The sequence below is a fragment of the Epinephelus fuscoguttatus genome, linkage group LG3 (genome assembly GCF_011397635.1).
Source record: "Epinephelus fuscoguttatus linkage group LG3, E.fuscoguttatus.final_Chr_v1".
In the NCBI taxonomy this organism is placed as follows: domain Eukaryota; kingdom Metazoa; phylum Chordata; class Actinopteri; order Perciformes; family Serranidae; genus Epinephelus; species Epinephelus fuscoguttatus.
Window position 1 is genome coordinate 18,559,178 of NC_064754.1, and position 27,474 is coordinate 18,586,651.

General features: G+C 40.9%; 3 protein-coding genes and 1 long non-coding RNA gene across 5 annotated transcripts; all 4 read right to left on the reverse strand.

The window, feature by feature from the left end:
* Positions 1 to 293: 293 nt before the first annotated feature.
* Positions 294 to 3,011, reverse strand: LOC125885861 (cell division protein ZipA-like). The gene is made up of 7 exons (XM_049571663.1): positions 2,894 to 3,011; positions 2,463 to 2,765; positions 2,259 to 2,315; positions 1,677 to 1,820; positions 934 to 969; positions 799 to 837; positions 294 to 677 (listed from the first exon to the last, which is right to left on the reverse strand). Exons 1-7 carry the CDS (start codon positions 2,945 to 2,947, stop codon positions 378 to 380), a joined length of 933 nt encoding a protein of 310 aa, XP_049427620.1. The 5' UTR covers positions 2,948 to 3,011; the 3' UTR covers positions 294 to 377.
* Positions 3,012 to 6,262: 3,251 nt separating this feature from the next.
* Positions 6,263 to 8,278, reverse strand: LOC125885815 (translation initiation factor IF-2-like). Of its 2 annotated transcripts, none has more exons than XM_049571609.1 (3): positions 8,118 to 8,278; positions 7,990 to 8,025; positions 6,263 to 7,839 (listed from the first exon to the last, which is right to left on the reverse strand). In XM_049571609.1, exon 3 carries the CDS (start codon positions 7,655 to 7,657, stop codon positions 7,148 to 7,150), a length of 510 nt encoding a protein of 169 aa, XP_049427566.1. In that variant the 5' UTR covers positions 7,658 to 7,839; positions 7,990 to 8,025; positions 8,118 to 8,278; the 3' UTR covers positions 6,263 to 7,147. The 2 variants fall into 2 exon arrangements, with proteins under 2 accessions (XP_049427566.1, XP_049427565.1); XM_049571608.1 differs by having other exon boundaries at positions 7,942 to 8,025.
* Positions 8,279 to 18,301: 10,023 nt separating this feature from the next.
* LOC125885494 (uncharacterized) lies at positions 18,302 to 21,728 on the reverse strand. Its single transcript, XR_007448911.1, has 5 exons — positions 21,626 to 21,728; positions 18,876 to 19,133; positions 18,713 to 18,790; positions 18,542 to 18,589; positions 18,302 to 18,441 (listed from the first exon to the last, which is right to left on the reverse strand). It is a non-coding gene; the product is annotated as an uncharacterized LOC125885494 (long non-coding RNA).
* Positions 21,729 to 22,555: 827 nt separating this feature from the next.
* On the reverse strand, positions 22,556 to 25,760 carry LOC125885486 (uncharacterized). Its single transcript, XM_049571041.1, has 4 exons — positions 25,712 to 25,760; positions 25,550 to 25,623; positions 23,098 to 23,154; positions 22,556 to 22,982 (listed from the first exon to the last, which is right to left on the reverse strand). Exons 2-4 carry the CDS (start codon positions 25,604 to 25,606, stop codon positions 22,794 to 22,796), a joined length of 303 nt encoding a protein of 100 aa, XP_049426998.1. The 5' UTR covers positions 25,607 to 25,623; positions 25,712 to 25,760; the 3' UTR covers positions 22,556 to 22,793.
* Between the last annotated feature and the right edge of the window lie 1,714 nt (positions 25,761 to 27,474).

The following is a 27,474-nucleotide window of genomic DNA, read 5'->3' on the forward strand; positions in this document are numbered from 1 at the left end:
ATCAGGGGACACAAAGACAACTTAAAATGAATGTTTCTCTGTGTGTGCTGGGTGTGTTCACCAACTTAAAGGGGGATATTATATCAATGTTATGTTTAAAGTTTGTCTTCAAAATCAGTTGGCCACAAAACCTGTTAATACAGGTTTAAGATGAGAATAAATTTACACTAAAATCATAAAAAAGAATTAGAGACAGTTTTTGAAAAGCAGAATCAGCTTTATTTGACAAGATCAAAAAATGGAAACAAAATGTTCACAGTTAGTAAATTGCTATAGTAAAAGAAAATGCATGGGAATCTTCATCTGTTAGTCACATTTCATCAGTAATGTGTTTTTGCTCAGTACGTTCTGAGTCATCTCTGCCGGTGGCTGCAGTCTCAGACATGGTTACCCACTGTGGGTTGGAGCTTGGCTTGAACAGGTGTTTGGGCAGTGACCACCCCCTGTGCTGCTTTCTCCAAACCTACAGGGCCGCTGTTAGTGTTCGCCTGTGGTCCAGAGCTGGCCGGCCCTGGTGTCTGTTGGATTCCAGCTGGGGTCCCCGCAGTTGGCCCGATGCCTTGCTGCTCCGAGTTTGCGAGGCCGGCAGCCTGGTTCACAGGCAGAATGCCTCCTGCCGGTGAGTTTGTGAGCACGTTGGTCAGGTACACTCCCAGCTGACCCATTTTGGCTGCCATCTGAAACAGAGAGGAGATGAGAAGTAGTCTGAGAGAATTGGATCATCAGTGGGATCACTGAGTTCGCTGAGCAGGTTGTTCAAACAAGCTGAGAGACAGATAAAAATCTTGGCTTTGTTACCTGGAGTTCCTCTGAGCTCAGGCTGCCAAGTGCAGAGCCCTGGTAGAGGATGACAGCAAATATCAAATAAAACATAATCAGAAAGAAGATTATGAAACAAGACTGGGATTAATCCCAAGTTTAATTTGTATTCACCTTGGCTTGCTGGAGCAGGTACACAATTTGGGGAGTCTGTGGATTAAAAACAAACAGTCTAACACAGCTTCAACTTTGACTTTTTTTTGTCACATTTTGAAACACAATAAAAACACAACCCCATCGCCAGAAAAATAAAAAATGGCATTGTAAGTTTCTGCAAACTATGGATACCTACATTTGCATGTTATTATGTAGCAGATACACTGAAACTTAATGTTTCAAATATGTTATGGTTAATGTGTGGTTAGGGTTAGGCACAAAAACACTTAGTTATGGCTAAGGGAAGATCTATATTCTATCTTAAATTATGCAGTTTGGAGGGCACAATCTCGATGGGAAAACAATGACTCAGTAAAAAACATCTGCTTTCCGGGACACTATACCAGCAGAAAATGCCGCAATGTCTCAGTGAAAAACAACCACTCATCGTGGCACTATGCCTGGTAGAAAAATAGTGCTGGGTTGCTAAAAAACACCCATGTTTGGCGCTTAAAAAGTTGCTTTTGAAACAGTCACTTGTTGGTCTCAGGTATCTTTCCTCAGTGTCACATCATCCACCATCCCCTCCACCTCCAGATGACAAAGTCAGCTCAAGTATTACATCACTTTAGAAACATAGATATGATATGAAAACATGTGAATGTAATGTGGTTTGCAAAATATACAATGCCAACATTTTCCTCTGGCAACTGGGCTGATGAGCATTACTGTTTGTCTCAAGTGTATACAGGTAGAGACACCTGCTGTTGCTGCACTGGCTGAGGTGCCTCTCCTGGACTGGCTCCAGGTGTTTGTACAGGTAACACGTCATAGTTCTGAGGCTGAGTTGCTGGAGTTTGAGGGAGCGGTGGTTTGGGAATCACTGGAAATCCATATGGGGAGTACTGGAGGAGAGAAAAATGAGATTTACCTTTTCATACTTGTCAAAATCTGCAATTCTAACCCTCTTTTACTCCAAACATCAGACAGTTAGACACAAAGTATTACAGCTATAATATCACTCATGGCAGGAAAACATGCGAAAGGCAAAACAGCATCCAAGTTTCCTTCTCAGGGTCATAAATCAAGTGACAGATTGCGGCAGAGTACAGATGTCATTATTTCCATAACACTGTCTATCATGGCAGTTTCAGGCTTCCCATACAGTGTATGCTGACAGCACAAAACATGTGCTGAAGAAATATGTTATCATCCCCCCAGGTGAAATCTTTCAAGCTGGGAAGTGCTTGGAAAATATTCTTGCATCTACATAGCACAGCACATTAAGTGGTGTTCGCATAGAAAAGATCAGTCTCAAACACAAAACCAAAATTATATCTTACCAGTTGATTGCTATAGGGTGATGAGAAATAGGGGAAGTATCTATAAGAAGGGTAGATCTAAAAAAGAACAAAGTTAAGATAAGTTGCATTCAAATTCAGTATCTTAAGTATTTGTGTTCTTGCTGTAAGTAAAGAAAACAGATAATAAATACATTGTTGAATTTATTGTTTTGTCTCCAGATGTTCTTTCTTTTTATGTCCTACCAGAGGCTGCTGTGGGAGTGCCGGCTGGTTTGCAGGCTGAGCTCCGTAGACGCCCGGTTGCAGAGGGATGATCACTGGACTGCCCCCTAGTGCAGACCAGATGTAGTGTTGTGCTGGAAGCATGAACTGGGGGCCAACCTGGGGACCTGGCTGTGGGGGAACCCAAGGCTGTAGTTGCCCCACATTAGGGGAAAGCGGGGCTGGAGTCTGAGCATCAGGCAGCTGGTTAGTGGCTTCAGCAAGTCCTTGAGCTTCAGCAGTTCCTCCCTGTGGAAGCGGGGTAGCATGGGCATAAGGACAGACCTGAGGAAAAACATCCCAAATTGATCATTGTCACAGCAGATTTCACATAAAATGAGCCAAATGTTTAAATTGAGAAAATAACATTTCAGTAAATGTTTTTAAGATATAATATAAATGACCCCACTCACCGGCACTGCGGACACCATTATGGTAAAACATGATAATAGGATTAAGATAATCATTTCCAAAAATAAAATGGTTCCCACAAGATCAATGTAAGATGTCAAGTAGTGTCCACTTAGAGCACTTAGAGTAAATTCAGTGAAACACTACAAGAGGGGGGCATTAACTTATGCACTGCTCACAGTGTGAAACAACCAATCACATGAGAGAGAAAAAACCAGACAAATTCAGCCTAATCATCTGTGAATGAAGCAATGAGGTGGAGGCCAAAGAAAATCCACTTAATGTCCTAAACTGCCTGTTTTCCTCGACTTATGATGCTGTAATGTCTACAGAAATGAATAAACATACACACAAGCACCCAGGTTTTGAGGTTTTCCTTTTACTCAGAGCACCTGTGGGTGCGGCTGATGTGTCAGTGTCTCACTGATGTAATTATGGTGACAACAAATATGTGTAATGTCCAACAAAACTGAGAGAAAAGATGAATAAGGGAATGGTACAAAGTGGGTTTCGGTTATGGACCATCAGGCGTCAAATTCACATTGTGGGGCAGCATCTTTATTCTAGAGCCACAAGCTGAAACAACCAATCAAAAGGAGCCACTGGCTGTATAAACTGTAAAGATGTTTTTTCATATTGTGAATCTGATGCCTGACAGGGAACCACGCCAGACACATGGTTTCTCTAGTAAACTCAGTGCTGAATGTGCTGGAAAATGTTCTTTTATATGGTTTCACCAGCACACCTGTCTACCAGGTGTGCATTAGACAACTTTCAGTGGGTTTATATAAAATAAATATAAAGTAAATAAATAATTACAGTTATTACAATACTAACGCATTGACTGCAAAAAATGTAAAACCGTGTAAACCCACTGGTTTGTGGACCCATTTTGAAGCCTCGAGTTTGGCATTTCGGCTGTCGCCATATTGTTTTTTTGGAGCAAGTAGTGACCATATTTGGATGAGAGGGTGGAGCTGCAGTGGGGCAAGGGGTGGATCTGACTCACAGACTATAGCGACGCCTGCAGATACCTGTCACTCAAAGCAGCCCGACCTTTAATATTCGTAACTTTAAGCCTTTATAAAATATAAACGGGTGAGTTACATAAAAATCCAGCCTCTGTACAATTTTCATGAGTGTGAACAAAACTGTCAAATATTTTTAATGCGTTGGCTTCACTTTTCAGCCCTTGAGGTTGCTGCTTGTACAAAAGTTGCTAAACCCACAAGTGGCCATTTGAAGAGCACTTAAGGTAGATATTTAGAATACATTACAGTTAAGGCATGAACCTTGATGACAGAATGCAAACACTAATAGACGAATGCAACAATCTGAGATTTTACAAGTTATCGTCAAAGAATTTTCAAATTTTGTCAAATTTTGTGTTGCATACTTATATTTGTATACACTAGTGTACCGACTGAAAAATGCCACTCCTGATATCCAGACAGGCTGCTTGCATGATCCTGGATCCATCCTTTTCATATATGTTCATATTCTACGCATCATTTGTCACATGAATTGTCTAAATTGTCATTTTATTATGCACTATCCTGTAAACACACAACATCTACTGCATGTCTGTCCATCCTGGGGTAGGGATCCCTCCTTAGTTTCTCTTCTTAAAGTTTCTTCCTTTTTTTCCCATTTAAAAGTATTTGGGAGGAGTTTTTCCCTAAGCAAGGGTCAAAAGCAGAGATTGCAGTGCCCCCTGAGGCAAATTTGTGGTTCTTGGCTACAGAGATAAAAGTGTCTTGACTTGACTCACTAAGTGGAGTGTTTAAACATTTACTGAATGTCTTCTCAGCTGGATGCAGTCAGGGACTGCAAGTACACACAAGCACACAAGGGGGCAGACTAAAGCTGGAGGCTTTTTACTGTCAGTAAAGGATCTAAATTTCATCCAAGAATAGCTGTGCATACTGTAACAGCTGGAGGTTCCAGTGTGGTGGGCAGAAACAACTAGAACACCTTAACATGCTTTATATCTAGTGACTACATATGTATCTGGAGTCCATCCCAGCATGCACTGTGAAACAAGGTGACACCCTGGACAGGTACCATTGCATTACATGGTTAATAATAACAGACAGATGCACACTCATTCTAATTCATAGCTATATGAGGCTTGACTCACTATAAAACACGCATTACTATAAGGTCTTCTGCAAGTGTCAGAATTCTGAATTACTGTTATTTGATCATGTACAGTATGTAGAATATCAGGAGTACACTTTACTTATATATTTGGACAGCTTTCCACACAATACTCAAGTCATGTCACATACATGGCCTGAGACATATTGGAATGTAGATCATGATTATAGCTTTTTGAGTGTCATTTACTTATTTTTAAGAGCTTTTTATTAGTTTCCTTTCTCTTTATAATGTCTCTTATACTGCTGTAACACATGAATTTCACCTCTGGGATCGCCAAAATATCAATATACAAAATTTATGCATTAAAATGCTTTAAAAATACCATGAATCTGGACATACTTCTGACAGATTTTGACTTTAACTTATAATAAATGTGTATAAAATATGTACTTTAGCTTCGACGTTGCAGTGTAAAGAAGTCTGGGTTGCAGTATTTATGGTCACCAAATTAACGAATAACTAACTGGTGCCACATTAAAAGTAACTCATGGTCAGCTACACATTTGCCAGATTTGGTAAAAACAAAATGCGACAAAATCCCCCTCTTGTGGATATATGAAACATTTCTATTGCTTTATCAATACCGCTAACTAAAACAGCCAAGGATTCTTTGTAGACGGATAGCAGAAGTAATTTATCGCTGAACATTATACGTGCTGAGTGATGAGATGAGTTGGTTTGGCATGAACACCACCAAACAGAACCGGGGTGGAATTACTCCAGATCATAATTCGTTCTTATGGTGTGTCTTTACAGAAAGTGCTCAACACATTACATTCTTCGTTCACCTTTATTCATTATCCATAAGTCCTGGTACAGAGTTGCAGGGGTGCTGGAGCCTATCCCAGCTGATGTTGGGCAAGAGGCGGGCAACACACTAGACAGGTCACCAGACTATCATAGGGATGACACATAGAGACAGACAACCATTCACGCTCACATTCACGCCAACAGGCAATTTAAGGTCACCAATTAACCTGCATGTCTTTGGACTGTGGGAGGAAGCTGGAGAAAACCCATGCTGACTGAGGAGAACACACAACCTCCACACAGACGGCCAACGACTGGCAGATTTGAACCTGGATGATAGTGCTAGCCACTGCATAAAAATATATTTAAATATCAACAGACCAGCTGACCGACTGACAGATTAAAAATGCCAACTCAAAATGTATCTTCAGATTCAATTTTATTTTTCCAAAGCCCCACCAAATACAAATTATACAACACGAAAAAGGAATTATTCAGTGCTTGATTTAAAAGTTCTGATTTACACCAACCGCTGCCTGTTGTTTGCTGGTTTACATTACTAAACAAAAATTGCAACACAGCATGAATTAACATTAACAAACAAAAACCTGGAATAAGATTACATTCATAACGAGTATCTGTGAAAAACCCACCATTTTGGCACCAAAAAGAACTGATTAAAATGTACATTAACAAACAGGTGCATATTTTGTGAGAATGTTAATGTAGTCGTAGAGTAAAGTGTCTGTGAATACATGAAGCAAAGAGCTAGCAGCGCAGTGTGATGAATGGGCTGAGTCATGATAAAAGTACAGTGTGACAGACTTCACTGATGAAGCAAAGAGTCGGGTATTAAAGGCTTAGCACTCATCCCTTTCTTAAGCTAAGTTGATCCGCGGATGGTGATGTGTGCGCCCACTGAGTGGATATTACAGCGGAGTGTCGTCAGCATCTTCCCACAGGTGTCTCCGCCACCGTCCGAGAAGGACCAAACTCCGACAGAAGTCATCATCACACCCTGACAAACTGCCACATCACAATATATCAAAACATTCTTTAGGTTTTTATGGACTGCAGCATAAAAAGAGCTGAGAAACACTTTATGTGGATTTGAATTATATGAAAGTGCAAAACATGAAAGAAATCAACAGGAAAATATATGAGAATGTGAAAAGGTTGTGAACCAATACTGAGATGTTAAAACATGCCAACAGAAAGAGGTCCAAACAAACTGCGTCAAACTTCAACAGGATAAAACACTACCAACATATATCAGTGCAAAACACACACACTGCAAACCAAATCAACTCCATTTTTCCTGTTCTCAGATCAGTACAGTTTAACTATTGTCTCCTCGTGGGCTCTTGGTGGTGGTAACGACTGTGGTCCCCGGGGCTGGAGTTGTGACTGGTTTTGGGGTTGTGGTCGGTTTTGGGGTTGTTGTCGGTTTTGGGGTTGTAGTCGGTTTTGGGGTTGTTGTCGGTTTTGGGGTTGTAGTCGGTTTTGGGGTTGTTGTCGGTTTTGGGGTTGTAGTCGGTTTTGGGGTTGTGGTCGGTTTTGGGGTTGTCGCTGGTTTTGGGGTTGTAGTCGGTTTTGGGGTTGTGGTTGGTTTTGGGGTTGTCGCTGGTTTTGGGGTTGTAGTTGGTTTTAGGGTTGTGGTCGGTTTTGGGGTTGTGGTTGGTTTTGGGGTTGTAGTTGGTTTTGGGGTTGTGGTCGGTTTTGGGGTTGTGGGCGGTTTTGGGGTTGTGGTCGGTTTTGGGGTTGTAGTTGTGGGTGGTTTTGTGGTTGGTTTCGGTGGTGGTGGTGGAGGTGGAGGTGGAGGTGGAGGTGGACGTGGACGTGGAGGTGGGCATGGACGTGGACGTGGCCACGGAGGTGGATGTGGACGTGGCCACGGAGGTGGACGTGGACGTGGCCACGGAGGTGGACGTGGGGCAGGATGTGGTGGTAGTAGTGGGGGCCGTGGCCACAGACCAGGAAACAGCCAAGACCAGGGACGATGCGGTTGATACCCCGGCCGCAGATTAACGCTGTGCTGCAAGACAAAATAAACACAATAAAACATTTAAAGAGTCAAAGCTGTTTTGCTATAATCTCACTATAGCTGATAAATGATAGCATTTAATTTAACTCTTACCTCATCACTGTCAGACTCGCTGCTAGAGCGATGAGAATACATTCTTACCTCATCACTGTCTGAATCACTGCTGTAATAGCAATTCTGCAAAAAAAAAAAAACCCCATCACATTAAATGCTTTTCTATTGGCTGAAAATCCAAAAGACTGAACAAGAAAAGATTTTCTGGTACTTACAGCTGGAGGAAAATTGATAAAGTAGAAAATTAGCAGAAGGAAAAACTTCATCTTGAACTCCAAACTGTAAATCAGATCCCTCGATGGTTAGAAATGGTTGCGTGCCACGTAACAGTGAAAATGTAAACAGCTACAATCAATAAAATACGAAGCCTTGTGTTCGCTACCGCTACCATACAAGCTGGTGCCTTCAGGAAACTCCTTTAGCTTTTAAACAGCCTTGGTGTGCCCACACTGTTGCTCTCGCACTTTAAAGGTGTGTTACTTCATGTCAGATGTGGTCGGTCTCACGGCAGCCTCCGGAGACAAAACCAAAAAAGGCGTGAACGCGATTTCATTACACGACTAGACACATCCTGTTTATAATCCTCGCAGACTTAAAGTATTTACTAACACATGTTCAGCTGAATCAACCACTAAGCCCAATTTGTACAGCTGATCACGTACACACACACACACACACACACACACACACACACACACACACACACACACTTCACTTCCTTTGGTCTAAAGACAAAAGAAAAGTCTTTGAGTCTGAATCAAACGCAGGATATCAACACGCTCTCGGTTATGTTTAGAAAAGAATTTCAAATAGTTGTCATCAAAGTCTTGTGAAGATCGAAATGTTGTTGAAAGGCTTTGCACTTGCGAAACTGTAATATTTGTTGCCGGGAGCCATTTTTCCACCTGCAAAACAATACTTGCTCAATCCTTATCCAAATACTGTAATCATCTTGTTTACTCATGGTGGACCTCTTTCATTTCCTCTGTAGCTGTCATTAGATTTTACGACCTGTTGCAAGTGTCATCCAGAGATTTTATCTCCAACGATCTAGAGATTTAAAAAACGTTTTATTTTCCCAATAATGGGAAAAAGTGTGAGGACCAACACTGCTATTAAAACTTAACAGACAACTAGCTCCATCATCATGCTTTTTTTTGTAAACTTTTAGTTTAATAATCTCTTCTATCTGCTCTGATGAGGCTACCAGGGGAAATTAGTTTTTCAGAGACCTACAGGCTACAAGCTCATTGTCAACAGTAGTTAGATAATTACACAGATTCAAAGAGGGCTTTGTAACAAATCTTGTAAATTAATTTGATGGCTGTCTCGTTGTTAGTTTGGTCTTTGATCATGATTTGTTTTGGCTGACTACTGCGTCGCCTCAGGTCGCCTGTGTCTCGGACAAAAGGTTGCACTTGAACGCACCACAAAGACTACAGCCAACGGCCAGCTAGCGCTTACATTCTGCTTATTTCCTTTCCTCACTTTAGTTTTTCTTCTCATGGACTGAGCTGAACTGCCAGTCAGAGAAGTATCTTTGACTGACAGCTCCGACATCAACACAACACACTGAATCTGGGAAAAAATTGAAGTGGGTATAGCTGGGGCTGGAATCACCATGTGACCTGCCCACCGGTTATATGACTCTCTCACCATAACTTTACAATTAGCCCCCCTCACTGTTTGGTCTGGAAGTGAAAGCCCTGAAGAAAATGCTAAGTTGGTGTTAAGCAAGCTATTAAATGTTAGGTTAAAAGACAGGCAGTTAAGGTTATGGTTAGGGTTACATCTCGTTACTCAAAAGGTGAGGTGTGTCCTAGTGTATAATCATGAAATAAATGAATAAAGTGGATTATTGCTAACTTTGGCTTCATATTTATTCACTATAATGTCGCATCATAGCGAGGTTCAAATAACTGTCGTGTTGGTGGGTTGGTCTTGCACTGGTGGTGGGTGCAGTTTGTAGGTGTCATGTAGGCTCCATACAGAATGTGGCTGCAGCTCTACATGTCTCAAAAAACAGGTGGCGAGGGCCGTCGAGTGCCAACAGTGTGGGATACACAGCAGGGGCTCTTTACAACAGACGCTCACCAACAGCCCGACATCGAATAACGGCCGCGTGACAGCTTGCTGTGTTAGGGCCCTTATTACGTTAAGGGTGCTTTCACACCTGCCCTGTTTGGTTCGTTTCAATCGAACTCAAGTTCATTTGCCCCCTAAGTGCAGTTCGTTTGTGCAGGGGTGAAAAAAAACAATCACACCTGGGTACCACCAGCAAAACAACCACACCAAGAGCTTCTTCAAGAGGTGGTCTGGCCCTGTTAAAAACAAACTCTGGTGCGGTTCGTTTGTGGTGAGAACGTGTTCCAACCTCGATCTGAACCAACTGCAGTCACATGACACATTGTTTGGGTTAAACATGAGCATGTTACAGTCCTGGAGGATTATTAATGTGCACCTCCTCCTGTACTGCCTTAATATGCACATTCAGCACATCCAATGCATCAAAACATTGTTTTCTAGTTGGAGCCGCGCCTCGTTTTCAAACTGTATGGTTTGACTAAAATGAACAATGACAGCAATATAGTCCATGATGAGCAGCGCTAAAATCAACCTGCATAGTTGTCCCTCCATTGTGACATTAGAAAGTGTCACATTAATCTTGCAAGTGTACTCTTCTTCAGTGTTTTGTTTACTTCCTGGTCTGAAAGCATCTTTAAATAAGCACAAGCTTTGAATGAAAGCACAACCAGTTTTTAACTCACCGCTGTGCAAAAGTTGTTTTTCCATGATGATGTGACGATGGCATTACAACATATCAAAGGCATATGCTTGATAACAGGAGCAAAGACAGTGGTGGCAACATTTCAAATTCACAATAGATTTTTGTTTTTTGATTTTCCACTGGAAACAAAATCGAATTAAAAAAACGACACTTTGGAGTACATCATAAAACAGTTTTCCCTCAGGACGAAAGCAAAATAAAAGGAAAAACAATATGATCTACACATCATTGGCAAGCAGCTCCTGATGTGTCCTGACATGCTACATGTTTACTCATGCAGGAGTCACACAATGTTTATCATCAATGTTGTTGTTTTTGTCGACAATGATGATAAATCAAGGAATTCCACTGCCTACACAATCATGACCCATGAGCTTAGCACAAGCTAACTGAGCTAGAATTTAAATGTTTGTGCAAAGCCCAAAGATTACAAAGATATGTTTAAAATGTAGGCGGCAATTATTCAAAAGACATTTACAATTTTCCATTTGGTGTGATTAAATAACACTGGGTGTTTAAATTTAATTCAGTTAATTTTATAAATCTGGTTAAAGGGATTTTAATCTGTGTTCAGAAGATTTTAATTGCTGATATGTTTTGAGAAATCATGTACAACTCAAACAATGTGCATATTTTCCTATTTGTTTCTCATTTTTGTTCATAAAATGTAACTTTCCCTAAGTTTCTCTTTTCTGTTCGTCTACTCTGAACATGTCTGTTGGAACCACTACCCAGGTCTGCCTCTATTATTCCAGAGGAAGCACTCTATCAAATATCAAATGCGTTTCTCAGCGAGGAAATGACTTTGTTAACTTACATGACAAACAATGTGCAGCTTCACGTCACCTATCAGAGGAAACTCATCTCTTGTCATTAGGAAACCGACTCAATTGTGCTCCTTTGATAAAACAAACAATAAAAATTCAAATGATGTTGTTGCCATCCCTGCTGAGAAAGCGAGGCGATGAATTCTAAAAACCCAGTTCTACAAGGAACTAATTTCAGTGCAACCTCAGGAACAGCTGCTGACACAGTTTGGAAGAGCGTCGTGAAGCAGGGGACAGATTCAGTTAATACCTTAACAGAGAGTATCAAAGATTTTATTTTTCATAGATTTTCACTGTGAAAAATTAAGTGTATATGTGCAAAAGCAGTGCACATGTAGACCTGAATTCAAATAGAACCAAACCAGTCTGGAGGTTAACACATCCGACATCACCTGCTGATTCTCAGGGCGTTTTCACATTTTTGTGCTCAGTGAATTTCCAGTTAGAATCTCACAGGGTCAGACAACACGCCTGAGTCATTATTGTGACATTGCACATTTGTGAAATATATTTATTTCCTGCAGTCGGGTTGCTGTGACTGCTTGTCTGTGCCTGAACCCTGGTGTGGTAGCAGCCGACTTTAACACCTGCATAGAGGCGATATTGTTTCCTCCATGCAGCTGTATGGTGATCAGAACAATGTACAGTTACAGAACACCAAAACACTACATCCATGGTTTGTCTTTTTTTATCTGGTGTTTTAACTGTTGTTACAAAAATGTTTTGTCAGACTAAAGCTGCACCACAGTATGTTAATGTTTCTCCCACTTTTTGTCCAACTTAATATTCAGACTATCTTCCGAAATAAAGACCAAGAGGAAATGAAGTGCATTGTAAAGGAAGTAATTTATTCAGCACATCATCACATCATGGTTTTGTAGTTGTGGTAGACTGATAAATCAAGTCCTTGAGGAACTTTAGGATCTCGAGTACCTCAGTAACCTGGGCCAAGGATGGGTGGTCGTTGCTGGTCTACAGGTGGGGGGATCAAGAAGGTGTACAAGAACTTGTCTTTTATGTCCATATTTATTTGTTTCAATCTCTATTTATCCCGTCTAAGGTTGGTTAAAATGGCAGTTAAAAATTGATAAAGTACAAGTGATTCAGGTCTGACTCATTGCAACCAAACTAAATACTGAGCTCCTCATTTGGGAACTTCTCCATCATGTGGGTAGCTTTGGCATTTAAAATTGAGCAAAGCATTTTAAAACATACTGTAAAACTTCCAGAGTTTGTCCTTGTCATAAACTCTTGTAGAGTACAGACTGACCTACCAAAGAGCCAGAGACGAATATCATGGGTTCTGCCCATTATTCCGACAGCCCATTGTTCCGACCATATTAAACCCATTGTTCCAAAGTCCCGTTGTTCCGAAATCATCATGATGCCCTGTGGTTAAGGTGTGGTTAGGTTTTGGCACAAAAACCACTTGGTTAGGGTCAGGAAAAGATCATGGTGTGGGTTAAAATGAAAAAGAAAGTGGCAAACACATAAGCCCTGAGCCTGCTCCGCCTCAAGCCTTTCCCAGCTGACCCAGAGCTGGTCGCGGCGCACCATCAAGGCAGAAATACGGCCGCCAGGAGCCGTTCAGCACCGCGGAGAGCTCCCCACACAACCCGGACCCCAGAGTTAACAACAGGAAGTTATGGTGTTTCACTCTCTTCTCTCTATGGCACTTGTATCTCGACCAGTAGCCTACTTTTGTTGCGTTTGCTGATCCTCTATGGCAGTGATTCTCAAAGTGTGGTACCACTAGAGAGAGCCCGCGTACCGCTCTCTCTAGTGGTACGCAAAAGAATTATTTGATTAAATATAAATAAAATAAAATAAATTTAAAACGTGAAATACTATCCAACATATTAGAATAGATGAAAATATCTTATAACCGATGACAAGAAAACGAAAGGAGATACAAATTAAGTTAATACTTTTAAAAAGTTTGCAAGTGCTTCTGGGTAGCCGTACGTAGCGTTCCCGCTGATATCGACAGTTACCCGCCATTGGTAGCCTACAGGCTGCGATGAGAAGAGGTGGAAGTGGTTAATAATGAAGAGTACGACGAAACTACTGTCCTGGCTTAAATCTGCGAAAGGAAGTGTAGATCAAGAGAGAGCGAGAACTGAAGAGGGCGTGTGTGAACCGAGTGCAGGCGCAGGTGCTAACAGTGGCTACTTTAGCGCCGGTGAAGCCAGCCCCAGAACATCTGCTAGCAACAGCAAGCGGCAGAAACCAGTGAGGAGATATGATGAAAACTACATTAAACATGGATTCATTTGGAGCGGGAGAGAGGAAGAGCCCAGGCTGCAGTGTGTGGTATGTGGCGACGTTCTGAGCAATGAATCCATGAAACCATCGCATCTCAAATGGCATCTTACAACCAAATACAAGGCACTTAAGGACAAACCAGTGGAATTTCTTTTATGAAAACGTGATGAACTGAAGCAGTCAAAGTCCGCCATTCAGTCCTATGGTACACCCATAGCCAAAGCACAGATAGCATCATATTGTGCCAGCCTCCGGATCGCCAGAGCCGGTAAGCCGAACACAATCGGGGAACAGCTGTGTTTACCTTTAGCCAAAGAGATGACACGGATCATGTGTGGAGAGAAAGCTGCCAGAGAGTTGAACTTGGTGCCACTTTCAAATGACACCGTGTCAAGGAGAATAAAAGACATGGCTGATGATGTTAAAAAGACACTGATTGAGTGCATTAAGAACAGTCGATATTTTGCCATACAGCTTGGCCAATTTATTGGTTTATGTGAGATATGAGTATGATGGTGCAGCTCAGGAGGATTTTATGTTCTGTCAGTCACTTGAGACCAGAACTACAGCAGTGCACATATTCCAGGTACTGAACGCGTTTATCCAAGAGAACGGACTGGACTGGAAAAAGTGTGTGGGAGTGTGACGGCGCGAGGGCTATGACAGGTCATAACAGTGGGGTAGCAGCTCACATCCGAGAGGTGGCATCTGAAATGCACTGGACTCACTGCAGCATCCATCGTGAGGCACTGGCAGTGAAGAAGATGCCTGATGACCTGAAGTCTGTGCTGGACTCTGCTGTAAAAACTGTGAACTTCATCAAGGCCAGACTGATGAATGCTCACTTATTTCATGTGCTCTGCGAGGAGCTGGGCAGTGAGCATGTCCAACTCTTGCTTCATGCTGAAGTAAGGTGGCTTTCAAGGCTTTTCAAATTGCACAGGGAGGTCCAGATGTTCTTGCAGGACACAAATTTCCCCTTGTCAGACATTTTTGACGATGCTGTGTGGCTCAGTCAGTTGGCATATTTGTCTGACATTTTTTCACGAACTGAATTTGGGACTACAGGGACTCTCCATCAATGTTTTTGATGTGCAGGACAAAATCAGTGCACTGCTGAAAAAGTTGGAATTATTTGAAATCAAAGTCAAGATAGGTGATGTTTCAGCTTTCCCTACTTTGGAGAGTTTTCTGTCTGACAGTGACCTGATGCTTGATGATGGAGTCAGGGAGAACATCACTGCACACCTCGCATCACTCAGACAACGGTTCTGCAATTATTTCCCAGTGATGCCTAAAGATGAAGCTAGCAGCTGGATGAGAAACCCTTTCAACATCGACACCTCTCACGTGGCCTCAGTGGACTTAACTGTTGTTGAGCAGGAGAGTTTAATAGAGCTGTCTTGTGATGAAACACTGAAGGCATCTTTCAGAAAGCACACTTTATTGGACTTTTGGATAAAGCTGTACAGTGAATACCCTGTGCTTTCTGACAAGGCCGTACGCTTTCTCCTTCCTTTTGCGACCACCTACCTGTGCGAGAAAGGCTTCTCTTCACTTGTTGTCAGGCATGCACACCCATCACATTAAGCTCATGTAAGTTGTCATCAATGTGTATGTTTAATTACAGCTGTTATTCTTAATGCTTTTCCTCACTTTTGTTTTATTCTTAATCTTATTGTTCTTTCTCTGTTTGTGTGTGTGTTTCTGTTTCAGAAAGCAGTCACTGAGGTTGAGAAACTGCAAGAACTGTAGCTATGCATAGCCTGTTTTGATTTTTTTTTTTTTATCAACAGTACATTTTAATACAGTTTTCTTTCACTTTTAAGTACATTTTCATTTAATCTTTCAGAACTGTTTTTTTAAACATTTATTTTAGTACAATATTTATTTAACTTTTATGTGCAATACATTTTATTTGATTCATTATTTAAACACAGTTTTTTTATTTTCCTATATTTAAGCACAGTGTTACTGTTCAAACTGTGTGTAATGTTACAGTGGCCGACAACATTAAATATGCTTGTTAAAAAAAACCTCTGCCTTCTGTTTAATGAATACTTAGGCCTACTACGCTACTGTATTTTAATGTTGGTCATTATGGTGGTACTTGGAGAGCCAAGTATTTTCTGAGGTGGTACTTGGTGTAAAAAGTTTGAGAACCACTGCTCTATGGTACACAAATACAGTATAGCCTAGTATAATCACATATCGGAACAACGGGACGTTGGACTAATGGGAGGTTGGAACAATGAGAGGTCGTAACAATACTACGACACCGAATATCATGACCACGACTAGAGCAACAATCTTTACTCCAAAGTACTTGCATCTTAAGAGAAACAGTGGACATTACTGCAAATTACTGCTGCAGATAAATGCAAAGATCTCATCTTGACATGTGTGTATTACTACTACATTTTAAGTCTGTCCTTACCTTTCTGAATGTTCGGCTCTATTAGTTATTGTACACAAACAACATGTAGATTTTTGTATGTGGACACAGGGGACGAGTTTCTCTTAATATTTTGAAGATGTGCATGTGGACTTTTATTTTGACAAATTTAAGGACATTTACATGCCACAAAATGATACAGAAAAGGCAAAAACTGGTGCATAACAATTCAGCAAAATGCAGAAGAGTGTGGGAAAAGTGCAGGAGTGTTTCAGACACCCAACTCCCTATTTCTGAATGATTTTCTTAAACTAATATTGTCATATTGTTGACATAAAACTATTATTTAAAAAAAAATTACAAATATATTAATTACCTGTTTTTATCTGCAAGTGTCTTGATAACAGACATCCTTTAATAACAATAATAATAGATATGATATTAAACTGTCATGATTCATATGATCATGATTATAATTATACATGTAATAATGACTGATGACTAACTGTAATTATAATTGTACAATAGATGGTTAGGGATTAAAGGATTATTGTACTTGACATTTATGTATTGATGAATTGTGTTGTTCCTGTTTCTGTGTGTGAGTCATCTGAGTAGCATTCAGCTCCAACGTCAGAGGGTGGTTTTTATTTCTGCCAGCTCACCGTTGCACATTTAGGGATTTGGTGGGGACACAAAAAAATCAGGGAGTGTATGCCCTCCGTCTCTATTGCTATTTCTATTTCAGTTTATATTCATGAATCATACTGTACCAAACAAGTATTGTTTCACCAGGTTAAGTACACCAGATACTGCTCAGGGCCTAGTCTGGAGGTCTTGCAGACTTCCCTTTTGTGTTACATTTGGCTTTTATTCCCTTGTGTGGCCCCCCTATTGTTACTGCTACCAGCTATCATATATCACTGAAATTCAATGTGACACGTTAGCTACAGTCATCAACTTGTGGTATACTGTTATATCCGTAAAAAGTTATTATGTTATTTTTCTCTAAGTTAAATTACTTTTAATGCTAAAAATGTTTACAATGTAAAGAGGCTGTGATGACTTCATGCCAGCAGGTTTTCTGTCCAGGAGCTGCGAGTCAGGTCTTACTCCAAAGTTGTTGAAATCCGACGCCTGGGCAGTGACCTGTGGCGTCAGAAACCAACAAAAAAAGGCATCCTTTAACGTTGGCATGATATGTAGCCACTTGCCTTTGTAGTTTAACAGCGCCCGGCGGCGTCAGGGGGAAACGCGGCAAAACAAGGACGAACGTTAAGGTGCGGAATGTCTGGGGCAGGAAGCAGGGGTGGTGGATGGGTCCAACAAACATTGACTTTCACCCGAGAGAGCCATTTTCGAGTCCCGTAACATTATAAAGCCAAGCCCTGTTTTTTTTTTTCCCCTAAACCTAACCGTGTGTTTGTTGTTGAAGGAAAAAAACGTCAGTTTGTGTTGTTGTATTGACATTGTGTGTTTATTTGAAAGAGACTGTAAGTAAATGATAAATTTCCTGTGAAAACAGAAGTGTATTTTGAAAGAAGACAATGCATGTAACAGGCAGAACTTGACACAGTGTCCCAGAACATCAACAACCAACGCACCCAGGGTACCTTTCACGTCATATGTGGACGTGGAAAGTCCATGACCAAACATTGATATGTGACGAGGTCGGAGTGAGTCAGTTTTTAAATGGTAAACTTGTCTAGACACTGTGAGCTGAGTGGTGGACAGCTTAGTTGGGTAAGCAGCTGTTGTTGATTCTCCTATTGTGAGTCTTATACGCAACAGTACGAGCTACATCCTGCTTATTGTAAAAACTACACACAGTGAAAATATGATGATCAATAACTTGCAAGCACAAACAGAGAGAGATCCTTCTATTGTGTTATAATTTCTGCATGCCTGTCAAAGTAGAGTTAGAGTTATGCCTCAGAAAAATAAACAAGAGCAAAAGACAGATATCGTAATTTGATCATTCCTTTATTTATTTTCAATGATTTGTTTATTCTATTTCAGTCACTCAAGAAAAAAAGCCAAACATGAGAAAACTACCAATAGCATTATCTTAAATCCAGCTTTTGTCTGTCTTCCAGTTTGTTGCCTTACTTTCCTGCTATCGGAGGGAGAGGAATTAAACTGGCAAGACTTGACAACAGAAACTGCAGGAATGCAGAAATGGGATTGCTGGGTTGATAGCCGGGGTAAACTGCTGGATACTGAGACTGATACTGAGACAAATACTGAAGCATGAAATGGCCCATCTGGGGGAAAAACACAAACACATACAAATATTAAGCATTTTGTGAAAAGTAATAAGTTTATATGAATGAATTAATTTATGGGTCAGAAAATCTTTTGCACCTCATTACTCCCTGAGCGTTTGACTCGATCGTTCTCTTCTTCAGAGACCTTCAAGAGAGAAGAATCTCATGTCACCAGCTGTTGCATGAATTCAAGTTACTTGCTTTTTCTTGTCTGAATTGAAAGGATGATAAAAACCTTAAACTAAATGTGTCACAGCTGAGCACTTACAGGAAAGGCGTAACTTAAGGCAGTGAGGCACAGAGCGAGGACCAGCAGTTTCATAGCTGAAAAACACAAGAGTCCTTCCTAGAGCAGAAACAGAAAGGTAGAAAACTAAATTGTAAATTCAGTCATAGGAGCTCCGAATAGTCTCCAGAGAGGAAGATCTTACCTTCAAATCTGAAAGTGATGTTGACAACAAAGGCCAAACACGGAGTCCAGTGGTGAGTTTTGGTTTGAGGTCTTGTCATCTCCAAGTGCACTTTTTAAAGAAAAGACCCTGCCACCAGTCGTCCAATCAGCTGTCAAAGCTGTTTTGATTTTATGTTTGTCCCAAAGGTACAAAACGTGATGAAATGATGTATGCGGAAGGATAATCCTAAAAACTTGCTGTCCACTGTCCATGCAGGATTTAACACTAATCCCACAGCTGTTGGGAAACAATGAAGTGGTTTTCACTGGACGTGATTCATGTACACAGCTTTATGTTGTTTGTCCACACTTCCTAAAAGCAATTGACTGCACACCGGCAAAAAACATATAGTCAGTTTACACCAGAGTTATCCTCTGGACAATCCCCTTCAGTGGACCAAGGTGAGGGTGTGATAAAAACCTGCAAAAGCTTACACCTTCAGAGGCATGTAGGGAGTTTAAGCCCCTTGGTTTTGATATGCAGTTTAAACAATGGGCACATTAAGATGTACCATCTTATAATTAGAACTATAATATAAGTATATATTGCACTATGATTAATGGTAATGACTTAGAGTCTTTTAAACATATTTTAAATACATATTATTGTTGAAGAATTTTCAGGGCGGATGATTTAACAGCTAAAGTAGACCTCAGGAGACTTTGATGGATCACACACAGTTTTTAATGAAGACTCGATTGAGGACAATGGCAGATACTGAGATACTGAGGGTGTCCTTGCCCAGTTCTTGCATTTAACCCAGACAGTATTCCCTTGTGAGTTACTCCACGTTCCCACATAAGGTTATTCTGTTCCGATATATGGCTCTGTGAAGTTTCTATCTTACTATATAATGACAAAAACTGTCTGTGGGTGTGTGTCTGTGTGTCTGTTCCACGTTTTTCTCCTCACTGACTTGGTCAATCCATGTGAAATTTGGCACAGTGGTAGAGGGTCATGGGAGGATGCGAATGAAGCAATATTACGTCAATTGGCCAAAGGGGGGCGCTATAGTAACTGATTGGAATTGCAAACTTTGAATGGGCATATCTCATGCCCTGTATGTCGTAGAGACATGAAACTCTGCACAGAGATGCCTCTCCTCATGAGGAACAAATTTGCCTCAAGAACCCATAACTTTGGGTTAAATAGATTTTCCGCCATTTTGAATCTTTTGAAAAACACTTGAAATTGATCTCTTCCTAGGAAGTTTGACCGATCTGCATGAAACTCGGTGAACATAATCTAGGGACCAATATCTAAAGTTCCCTCTTGGCAAAAGTTGGAAAACTTATTAAAACTGAGCTTCTATAAGGCAATGAATATTGCGGAGGGCGTGGCTCATCACATAAAGGTGTATAACATCTCAAGGGTTTCACCGATCACCACGCAACTTTGTAGACATATGACCACACATAATGTGAGGGGACCCCTCCATTATTGACCCCATCAAACAAAATGGGGGCGCTAGAGAGCTAATTTCTTATCTAGGCCTAACCGCCATATGGATTTTTACTAAACATGGTAGATATGTAGAACAGGACGCCTCAAGGTGACTGGAGAAATTTAACTCTAATTGGCAACTGGGTGGCGCTATAACAACAGAAAAATGCTTCAAAATGGCTCAAATGTGACCGATCGCTGTGGCTCCCCCTGTGGCCCAATGTTGGGGGTTTTTTTTCTAATTTTTGGTATGACTAAGTCATGGTATGGTATGCTGTACATAATCATGGAAACTGTCAGTGTGTCATTCTGTCAGTCAGTCAGTCTTCTACCAGTGCGCCCCACTTTTAAGTCAATACAACATATAAACACTTTAACTATCTGCCTTTCAACGTGCTACCTCAACTACTAATGTACAATTTTAGCCCACTAACTATCCCACTATTGGCAATGGTACTACTGTACTTTCAATAAAGCAGTTGTACTATCAAATTCACAAAAACTCTGTCTGAATACATTGCTCTTCTTAATGGGTTCAGTTGACTATTTAATCTGCAATTTCCTATGACCTGTATCCCAAACACACACCTGTGAAACTATACATGGGCAACTGTGCACTCAATGGATATGGACTAGTTGGTTACTAACTTTAAACAACAAGCACGCTCAAACTGGCTCTCTAAACCGAAACAACCGTTTCTTACAAAATGCACATATCTAAAAAGAGACTCTTGTCTGTTGAGCCTGGAGCACGGGGCAGTCTCCCTTCCCCTTAACCTTGGGAGCTATGGCAACGGAGCCAACTAGTTATCCTTATGCCAGGTACACACTACACGATATCAGCCCAATTATAGCCCAACGCAGCGTCGTAAGGTGTTGGCTTGGAAATTAAATGATGGATTATCATGCACAACAACCCATTGTTTCACCTAGTGTAGTGTGTCATAGATGACGACAAACAACGCCATGTCTGGTACACCTCACGACATCCCGACAGAAAGTCTGGCATGTTTGATTTTCTTTTTGTCATTCAGGACTTCTCCCGTCGAGCGATCTGCTGCCATAGACAACTGCACGGTAACAACAACCCAGGGTTTTTGGTATTTCCTCTAGGAATGGTACCACACAAAGTAAAGAAGGAAAAATGCTGGTGTGAAACAGCAGACATTCATAAGCAACCCGGTGAGTACTGCCATTAGCATCAAGCTAGCAAAGAATGTTACTTCTACATAAGGGACAATATAAAGTAATAAAATTTTAAAAACAGAGGCGGGGCTTTTACTCACCACAACTGTAGGCTACCAGCTTCATTTGAAACAGACTACATTAGAAACAGGCCGTTATTTATTTTTACTTACATATCTTATATCTCATATCACTTTTCATCCCATCTCCACTTTGCCTTGATAAAGTTAATGCATCACGCCGTCATTTCAAACTCAACACTTCCTGTATCTGTTTCAAATTAAAAGCTCCTGATAACTTCGGTTGAAAGAATGTCTCCATTTTCTAAACAGGCTTTTATTGTGAAACATTTGTAGGAACTTGTTGTGGAGGATCAGTGTATGTCATAGTATGCATGTGGCACTTCAAATGTAGCTCCTGCCATCTAGTGGCACTTTTTATGTTACTACAAGAACATTTCAGCTGGCACATGAACACAGAGTGACTGAAATAATAGTAATAGTCATAAAAATAGGACAAGAATAACCCGATGACATCACACACGTCATGAAAGATGAGACGATGGGAGTAATTGGTGTGCACCATCGTGTGTGTCATATCTGTCGGCCAAGTCATGGCACGATTTTATGACTCCACAATCGCCTAATCTAGACAGAAATGTTGGTACTCCGTCTTCCACAGCTGGAAGATAACTGAAGGTCAAGTGGCCTGACCTCAAGGCCTCTTTCAGGCATTCTGCTGACCTTAAGCATAACTATCACCCATTTCTTTTACTGACCATGACCAAAGGCTGTAACACAACAAAATCCTTCACAATTATAGACACTTTTACTGTTAGTAATCAGTATGATGTTTTTTGGTGGGCTGGACTTAGCTGCAGGCAAATCAGTTCTCCATAGACATTAGCTAGTACGAGCTAGCAAGTTCTGTTGGTTTGTTTTAGACAATGGAAGAAGATGATGCGAGTGGTGCATTCAGAAATACTTCTCATACACATGTATTTAAAGAAAAACAAACTCATCTGGCCCACGTTTTCTGTTTATGAAGTTTATTGTGCAGATAGTACAGAGAATGAAGTGATTTGGATCCGCATGTTTGAGTGAACTACAATGATGAGTGCAACAACATCATGGTGAAGATAACATCATTACAATTTGAAAAGAAGAAAAAAACAGTTGACTTGACAAACTGACACAAAACAAAGCTAATGTCAAACATCTGTCTCATTTAATACTGTTTTTTCTGTACTCATCAATCTCTGCTCAGATTTTACTTTTTAGAAGGAATAAGCGGAGCTAATAGATTGGTGATGTAATCAAAGATGTTCTGGACAACCGCAGGCACTGGCACTGGCACTGGTGCAGGCACTGGTAGTGGCAGTGGCAGTGGAATTGGAAATGGCGCAGGCACTGGTGCAGGCACTGGCACTGGGAATGGCCTAGGCCGTGGTCTATAGACCTTGGAGAAAATCAGAAACATTTGTTGTCAAACACACAAAAGAGGATGTTAAATGGTTTTTACAGTCACTAACATTCAGGTGTGTTGAATGTTGAGGGAGAGAGAAAGCACTCACCTCATTGGACCTCGAGTCAGAGTTGGAGCTAGACCGAGCAACTCGTTTGCGCTCCATCTGTGGAAAATGCACAAGTTTGATATTACCAACATTATACTATCACAGTTAAAGTGGTGTCAGAACACTGGTATCGAGTATGACAGTGTTACACTTACAGGATGAGCCAGAGCGAGGCTCAGGAGGCATCCAAGCACAAGTGCTACCTTCAGCATGGTTACAGTGATCACACCTGTTGAAATGGAAATAATAAAGACTTCATTAACAACAGCAAAATCACCACCATTCTCACACAGAAAATACAGAAACCATATATATAATCACCTTTTAGTCTTGAGCAGAGTGTCTCGCAGATGGTCGAGGAGGTTGTTGTAGTGCTGCTCTGAATGTTGGGCTTTTCTTATATACAGTTACAGGAGCACATGTCACCTCATTAGCATATAGAATTGTTGGGAAATCCTCTTTCTCCACATTTCAAGGTGTGGCTACTGATCAGAGATGGAAACCACACCTGGATCAAATGATATGATTCATTTCAGAGCTATTTTAACAATGGCTCATAACAGAAATCGTATAGTCCATTGGATTGGATTGTTTACACCAATCTTATTATCAGTTTTAGTTTTGTCAGATAACATTTTATATCACTGCTGTTGTGTAGGTTCAGTCTCTATCTCCACCCTTCAGTAACGGCAAATCAGAAAACAGATGGAACTTGAAAAGTGCACTCAGTTGAGTGCAGATCTCTGCCAGGTCATTGCGGCCACTCAGGATAATTCCTGTAATTCCAGCAGATGTGCTGCAGCGTGTTTCAGAGGTGTCCCATAAGCTAAGAGAAATACATGCCTTGCCTAATTTTGATGGACGCTTGTTCATAACTGGACTTGTATGGTATTAACTTTGTCTGCAGGTTACAGGAAAACAAAGTGGAAACTAACAACAAAATTGGGCAAGCAAGGCCCTCCTTTTCTAAAACACTCCTGTCGTGGTTTGATGCTGTGCAGCAGACAGAACAAAACCTTGTCACAGCTGCACCCAGCAAAAATGTCCTTCCTGATAACAAAAGGCTGCGAATGTGTATTTTCCTTCAGCTTTTCAAATTTAGGAAAATATAAAGTTGCGACAACATAAATTTATAATACGCAATGACCATCATTTGTCATTTGTAATGTAGCACCAATAATATTAACAACAAGTAAAAATGATCAGCTGCTATCCAGCAACTAATTAAACACTTCCCATTACATTTAACTAATGTTATTATTTAAAACAAGCAGCAGTTAATAAATATATATTGATTCACAAACTAAGTGGCAACCTGAGATACAGTGTGTGCTGTACAAATACAATATGATGAAACAGTGGTGGCTCATTCTGACCACAGTCCTCACAAGGCTCAGACAGACACTCAGAGGTGTTTGGAAACACTGAAGGTGTTGAAATGATCTATCTATCTATCTATCTATCTATCTATCTATCTATCTATCTATCTATCTATCTATCTATCTACCTACCTAAGAATACAGATACACACTTTTCTACACATCTCCATTAATGTTTCTTACATATGCATTTTAAGAAAACCCAACATCTTTGCTCTGTGTTTTCCAATTTTGAAGTTTATTCAGAATAAAGTGTCTTTGATCCAAATGTTAGATTCAATTAGAATGAAACAAAAGAAACAATTGTTGGTTCTTCGTAATACACTGACACAAAACAAAAGCTGTGTCACGCAAAACTGGTTTTCAATCACTTATTAATTGATTACATTTAGATTTTATTGTGTAGCAGAAGCTGCACCAGTAGTTGTAGCAGGTCATTTTTCAACATGGTAAGAAAGTCCTTGAGACATTGTAGGAAATCCACTGCAGCCGTGGTAGGAGTCACCATGGTTGGCTTGGTTGTGGGACTCTTAAAGAAAAACAAAGGCATCCAATGTCAGCTGTACAGCAGAGGAGTCTCTAAGGAATTTAACAGTGACTGACTTTCAGGCGTGCTGAATGCTGAATTGTAGAGGAGAGAGAAAGCACTCACCTCATTGGACTTTGAATCAGATCTCTGATTACATTTCAGATTTTACTTTTTAGTAGTAGCAGGAGGTGGAGTTATTAGTTTACTGAGGATGCCAAGAAGATCTTGCCAAAATGTTGGCACCGTCACCGTCTGTGGCCCAGCAGCCTTCAAGAAAATCAGAAACATTCATTGTCAAATACGCATAAGAGGATGTTAAATGGTTTTTACAGTTATTAACATTCAGGAGTGCTGAATGCTGAATTGTAGAGGAGAGAGAAAGCACTCACCTCATTGGACCCCGAGTTAGAGTTGGAGTTAGACCGAGCAAGCCATGTGTGCTCCATCTGTGGAAAATGCACAAGTTTGATATTACCAACATTATACTATCACAGTTAAAGTGGTGTCAGAACACTGGTATCGAGTATGACAGTGTTACACTTACAGGATGAGCCAGAGCGAGGCTCAGGAGGCATCCAAGCACAAGTGCTACCTTCAGCATGGTTACAGTGATCACACCTGTTGAAAAGGAAATAATAAAGACTTCATTAACAACAGCAAAATCACCACCATCCTCACACAGAAAATACAGAAACCATATAATCACCTTTGAGTCTTGAGCTGACTGTCTCACAGATGGTCGAGGAGGTTGTTGTGCTCTGAATGTTGAGCCTTTCTTATATATACTTACAGGAGCGGCTGTCACCTCATTGACATATAGCATTGTTGGGAAACTGTAAATATTATGAAATCTTCTACTTCCACATGTCAAGGTTTGATTAATGATCAGGGATTAAAAACCAAACCTGGATTATATGGTATGTGGCATTCAATTACAGTTTCTTCAGTACGTTTAATCATCAAGATGGCCGCAGCGTGAGTGAGCCGGTCTGAGTTATGGTCTGCTTGCTTTTTTTTTTTCATCTTAAACCTGTGGCTATAAATTGCTTGATATTAAGTTACATTTAACAAATTAGTAGGACTAATCTAACAAGGCGCGTGACTGGCTTGACTGAGTGACAGATTTACTCCTCATATCTTTAAGGAAATCAAATTACCAACAACTGATCAAACAATGGATCCAATCCAAATGAAGTCTCTGTACAATACCATCCATCAAGTTAAACAGGATTTAATGACTTACTTTGACACTAAAGTTGATCCGATCTTTGGCACCTTGAGTGGTATGGAGAGATCCCTATCCACATTAGGGGGTCATGTGTCGCTACTGGAACAATGTGTCGGAGTAAATGAAGACAATCTGACGGATCTCTGTACTCGGCTCAAACAACTCGAAAATGATAATAAATACCTGGTTGATAAGGTCGAGGATCTTGACAATCGGAGCAGATCTGCAAATCTCCGCTTTCTCTGGATACCAGAGGCCGCAGAGGGCCGCAACATTCTTGGATTTATGGCTGGTCTGATCCCTCAATTCCTGGGCAAAGACAACTTTCCCACACCGCCGGCTATCGAGAGGGCACACCACACTCCTGTCCACAAAGTCCACTCAAACGAGAGACCCAGTCCTAGGCCTATCCTGATCAAGTTGCTCCACTTTCAAGATAAATTAAAGATCCTTCACCTAGCTGGTGGAAAAATAGATCTGACTTTTATCGGCAGCCGCATCTTCATCTACCCGGACTATAGTGCTAACTTGACGAGGAAACGTCTCTACTTGACTGGATACTAGTCTCTCATCCACACAGATTCCTAAAATCAGGAATTATGTCTGATTGTTTTAGTGACCACGCAACTGTGTACTGTATATGGAAAATCAAACTGCCTAAATTACCTCCCAAGCTACACTGAACAATAATATAAATGCAACACTTTTGTTTTTGCTCCCATTTTTCATGAGCTGAACTCAAAGATCTAAAATATTTTCTATACACACAAAAGTCCATTTCTCACAAATATTGTTCACAAATCTGTCTAAATCTGTGTTAGTGAGCACTTCTCCTTTGCCGAGATAATCCATCCCACCTCACAGGTGTGGCATATCAAGATGCTGATTAGACAGCATGAGTATTGCACAGGTGTGCCTTAGGCTGGCCACAATAAAAGGCCACTCTGAAATGTGCAGTTTTGCTTTATTGGGGGGGTCTGGGGGGTCAGAAAACCAGTCAGTATCTGATGTGACCACCATTTGCCTCACAAAGTGCAAAACATCTCCTTCGCATAGAAGTTGATCAGGTTGTTGATTGTGGCCTGTGGAATGTTGGCCCACTCCTCTTCAATGGCTGTGCGAAGTTTCTGGATATTGGCAGGAACTGGAACATGCTGTCGTATAAGCCGATCCAGAGCATCCCAAACATGCTCAATGGGTGACATGTCCGGTGAGTATGCTGGCTATGCAAGAACTGGGAT

Bases quoted from the DNA above. Each gene is read 5' to 3' on its own strand.
- LOC125885861 (XM_049571663.1), bottom strand. From the start codon at position 2,947: ATGATTATCTTAATCCTATTATCATGTTTTACCATAATGGTGTCCGCA. The intron at 2,766-2,893 runs GTGAGTGGGGTC...GTTTTTCCTCAG, and splicing joins TAATGGTGTCCGCAGTGCCG to GTCTGTCCTTATGCCCATGC. The intron at 838-933 runs GTGAATACAAAT...ATCCTCTACCAG, and splicing joins ACCTGCTCCAGCAAGCCAAG to GGCTCTGCACTTGGCAGCCT.
- LOC125885486 (XM_049571041.1), bottom strand. From the start codon at position 25,606: ATGCTGAAGGTAGCACTTGTGCTTGGATGCCTCCTGAGCCTCGCTCTG. The intron at 23,155-25,549 runs GTAAGTGTAACA...CATTTTCCACAG, and splicing joins GCCTCGCTCTGGCTCATCCT to ATGGAGCGCAAACGAGTTGC. The intron at 22,983-23,097 runs GTGAGTGCTTTC...ATTTTCTCCAAG, and splicing joins CTGACTCGAGGTCCAATGAG to GTCTATAGACCACGGCCTAG.
- LOC125885815 (XM_049571609.1), bottom strand. From the start codon at position 7,657: ATGCCCACCTCCACGTCCACGTCCACCTCCACCTCCACCTCCACCTCC.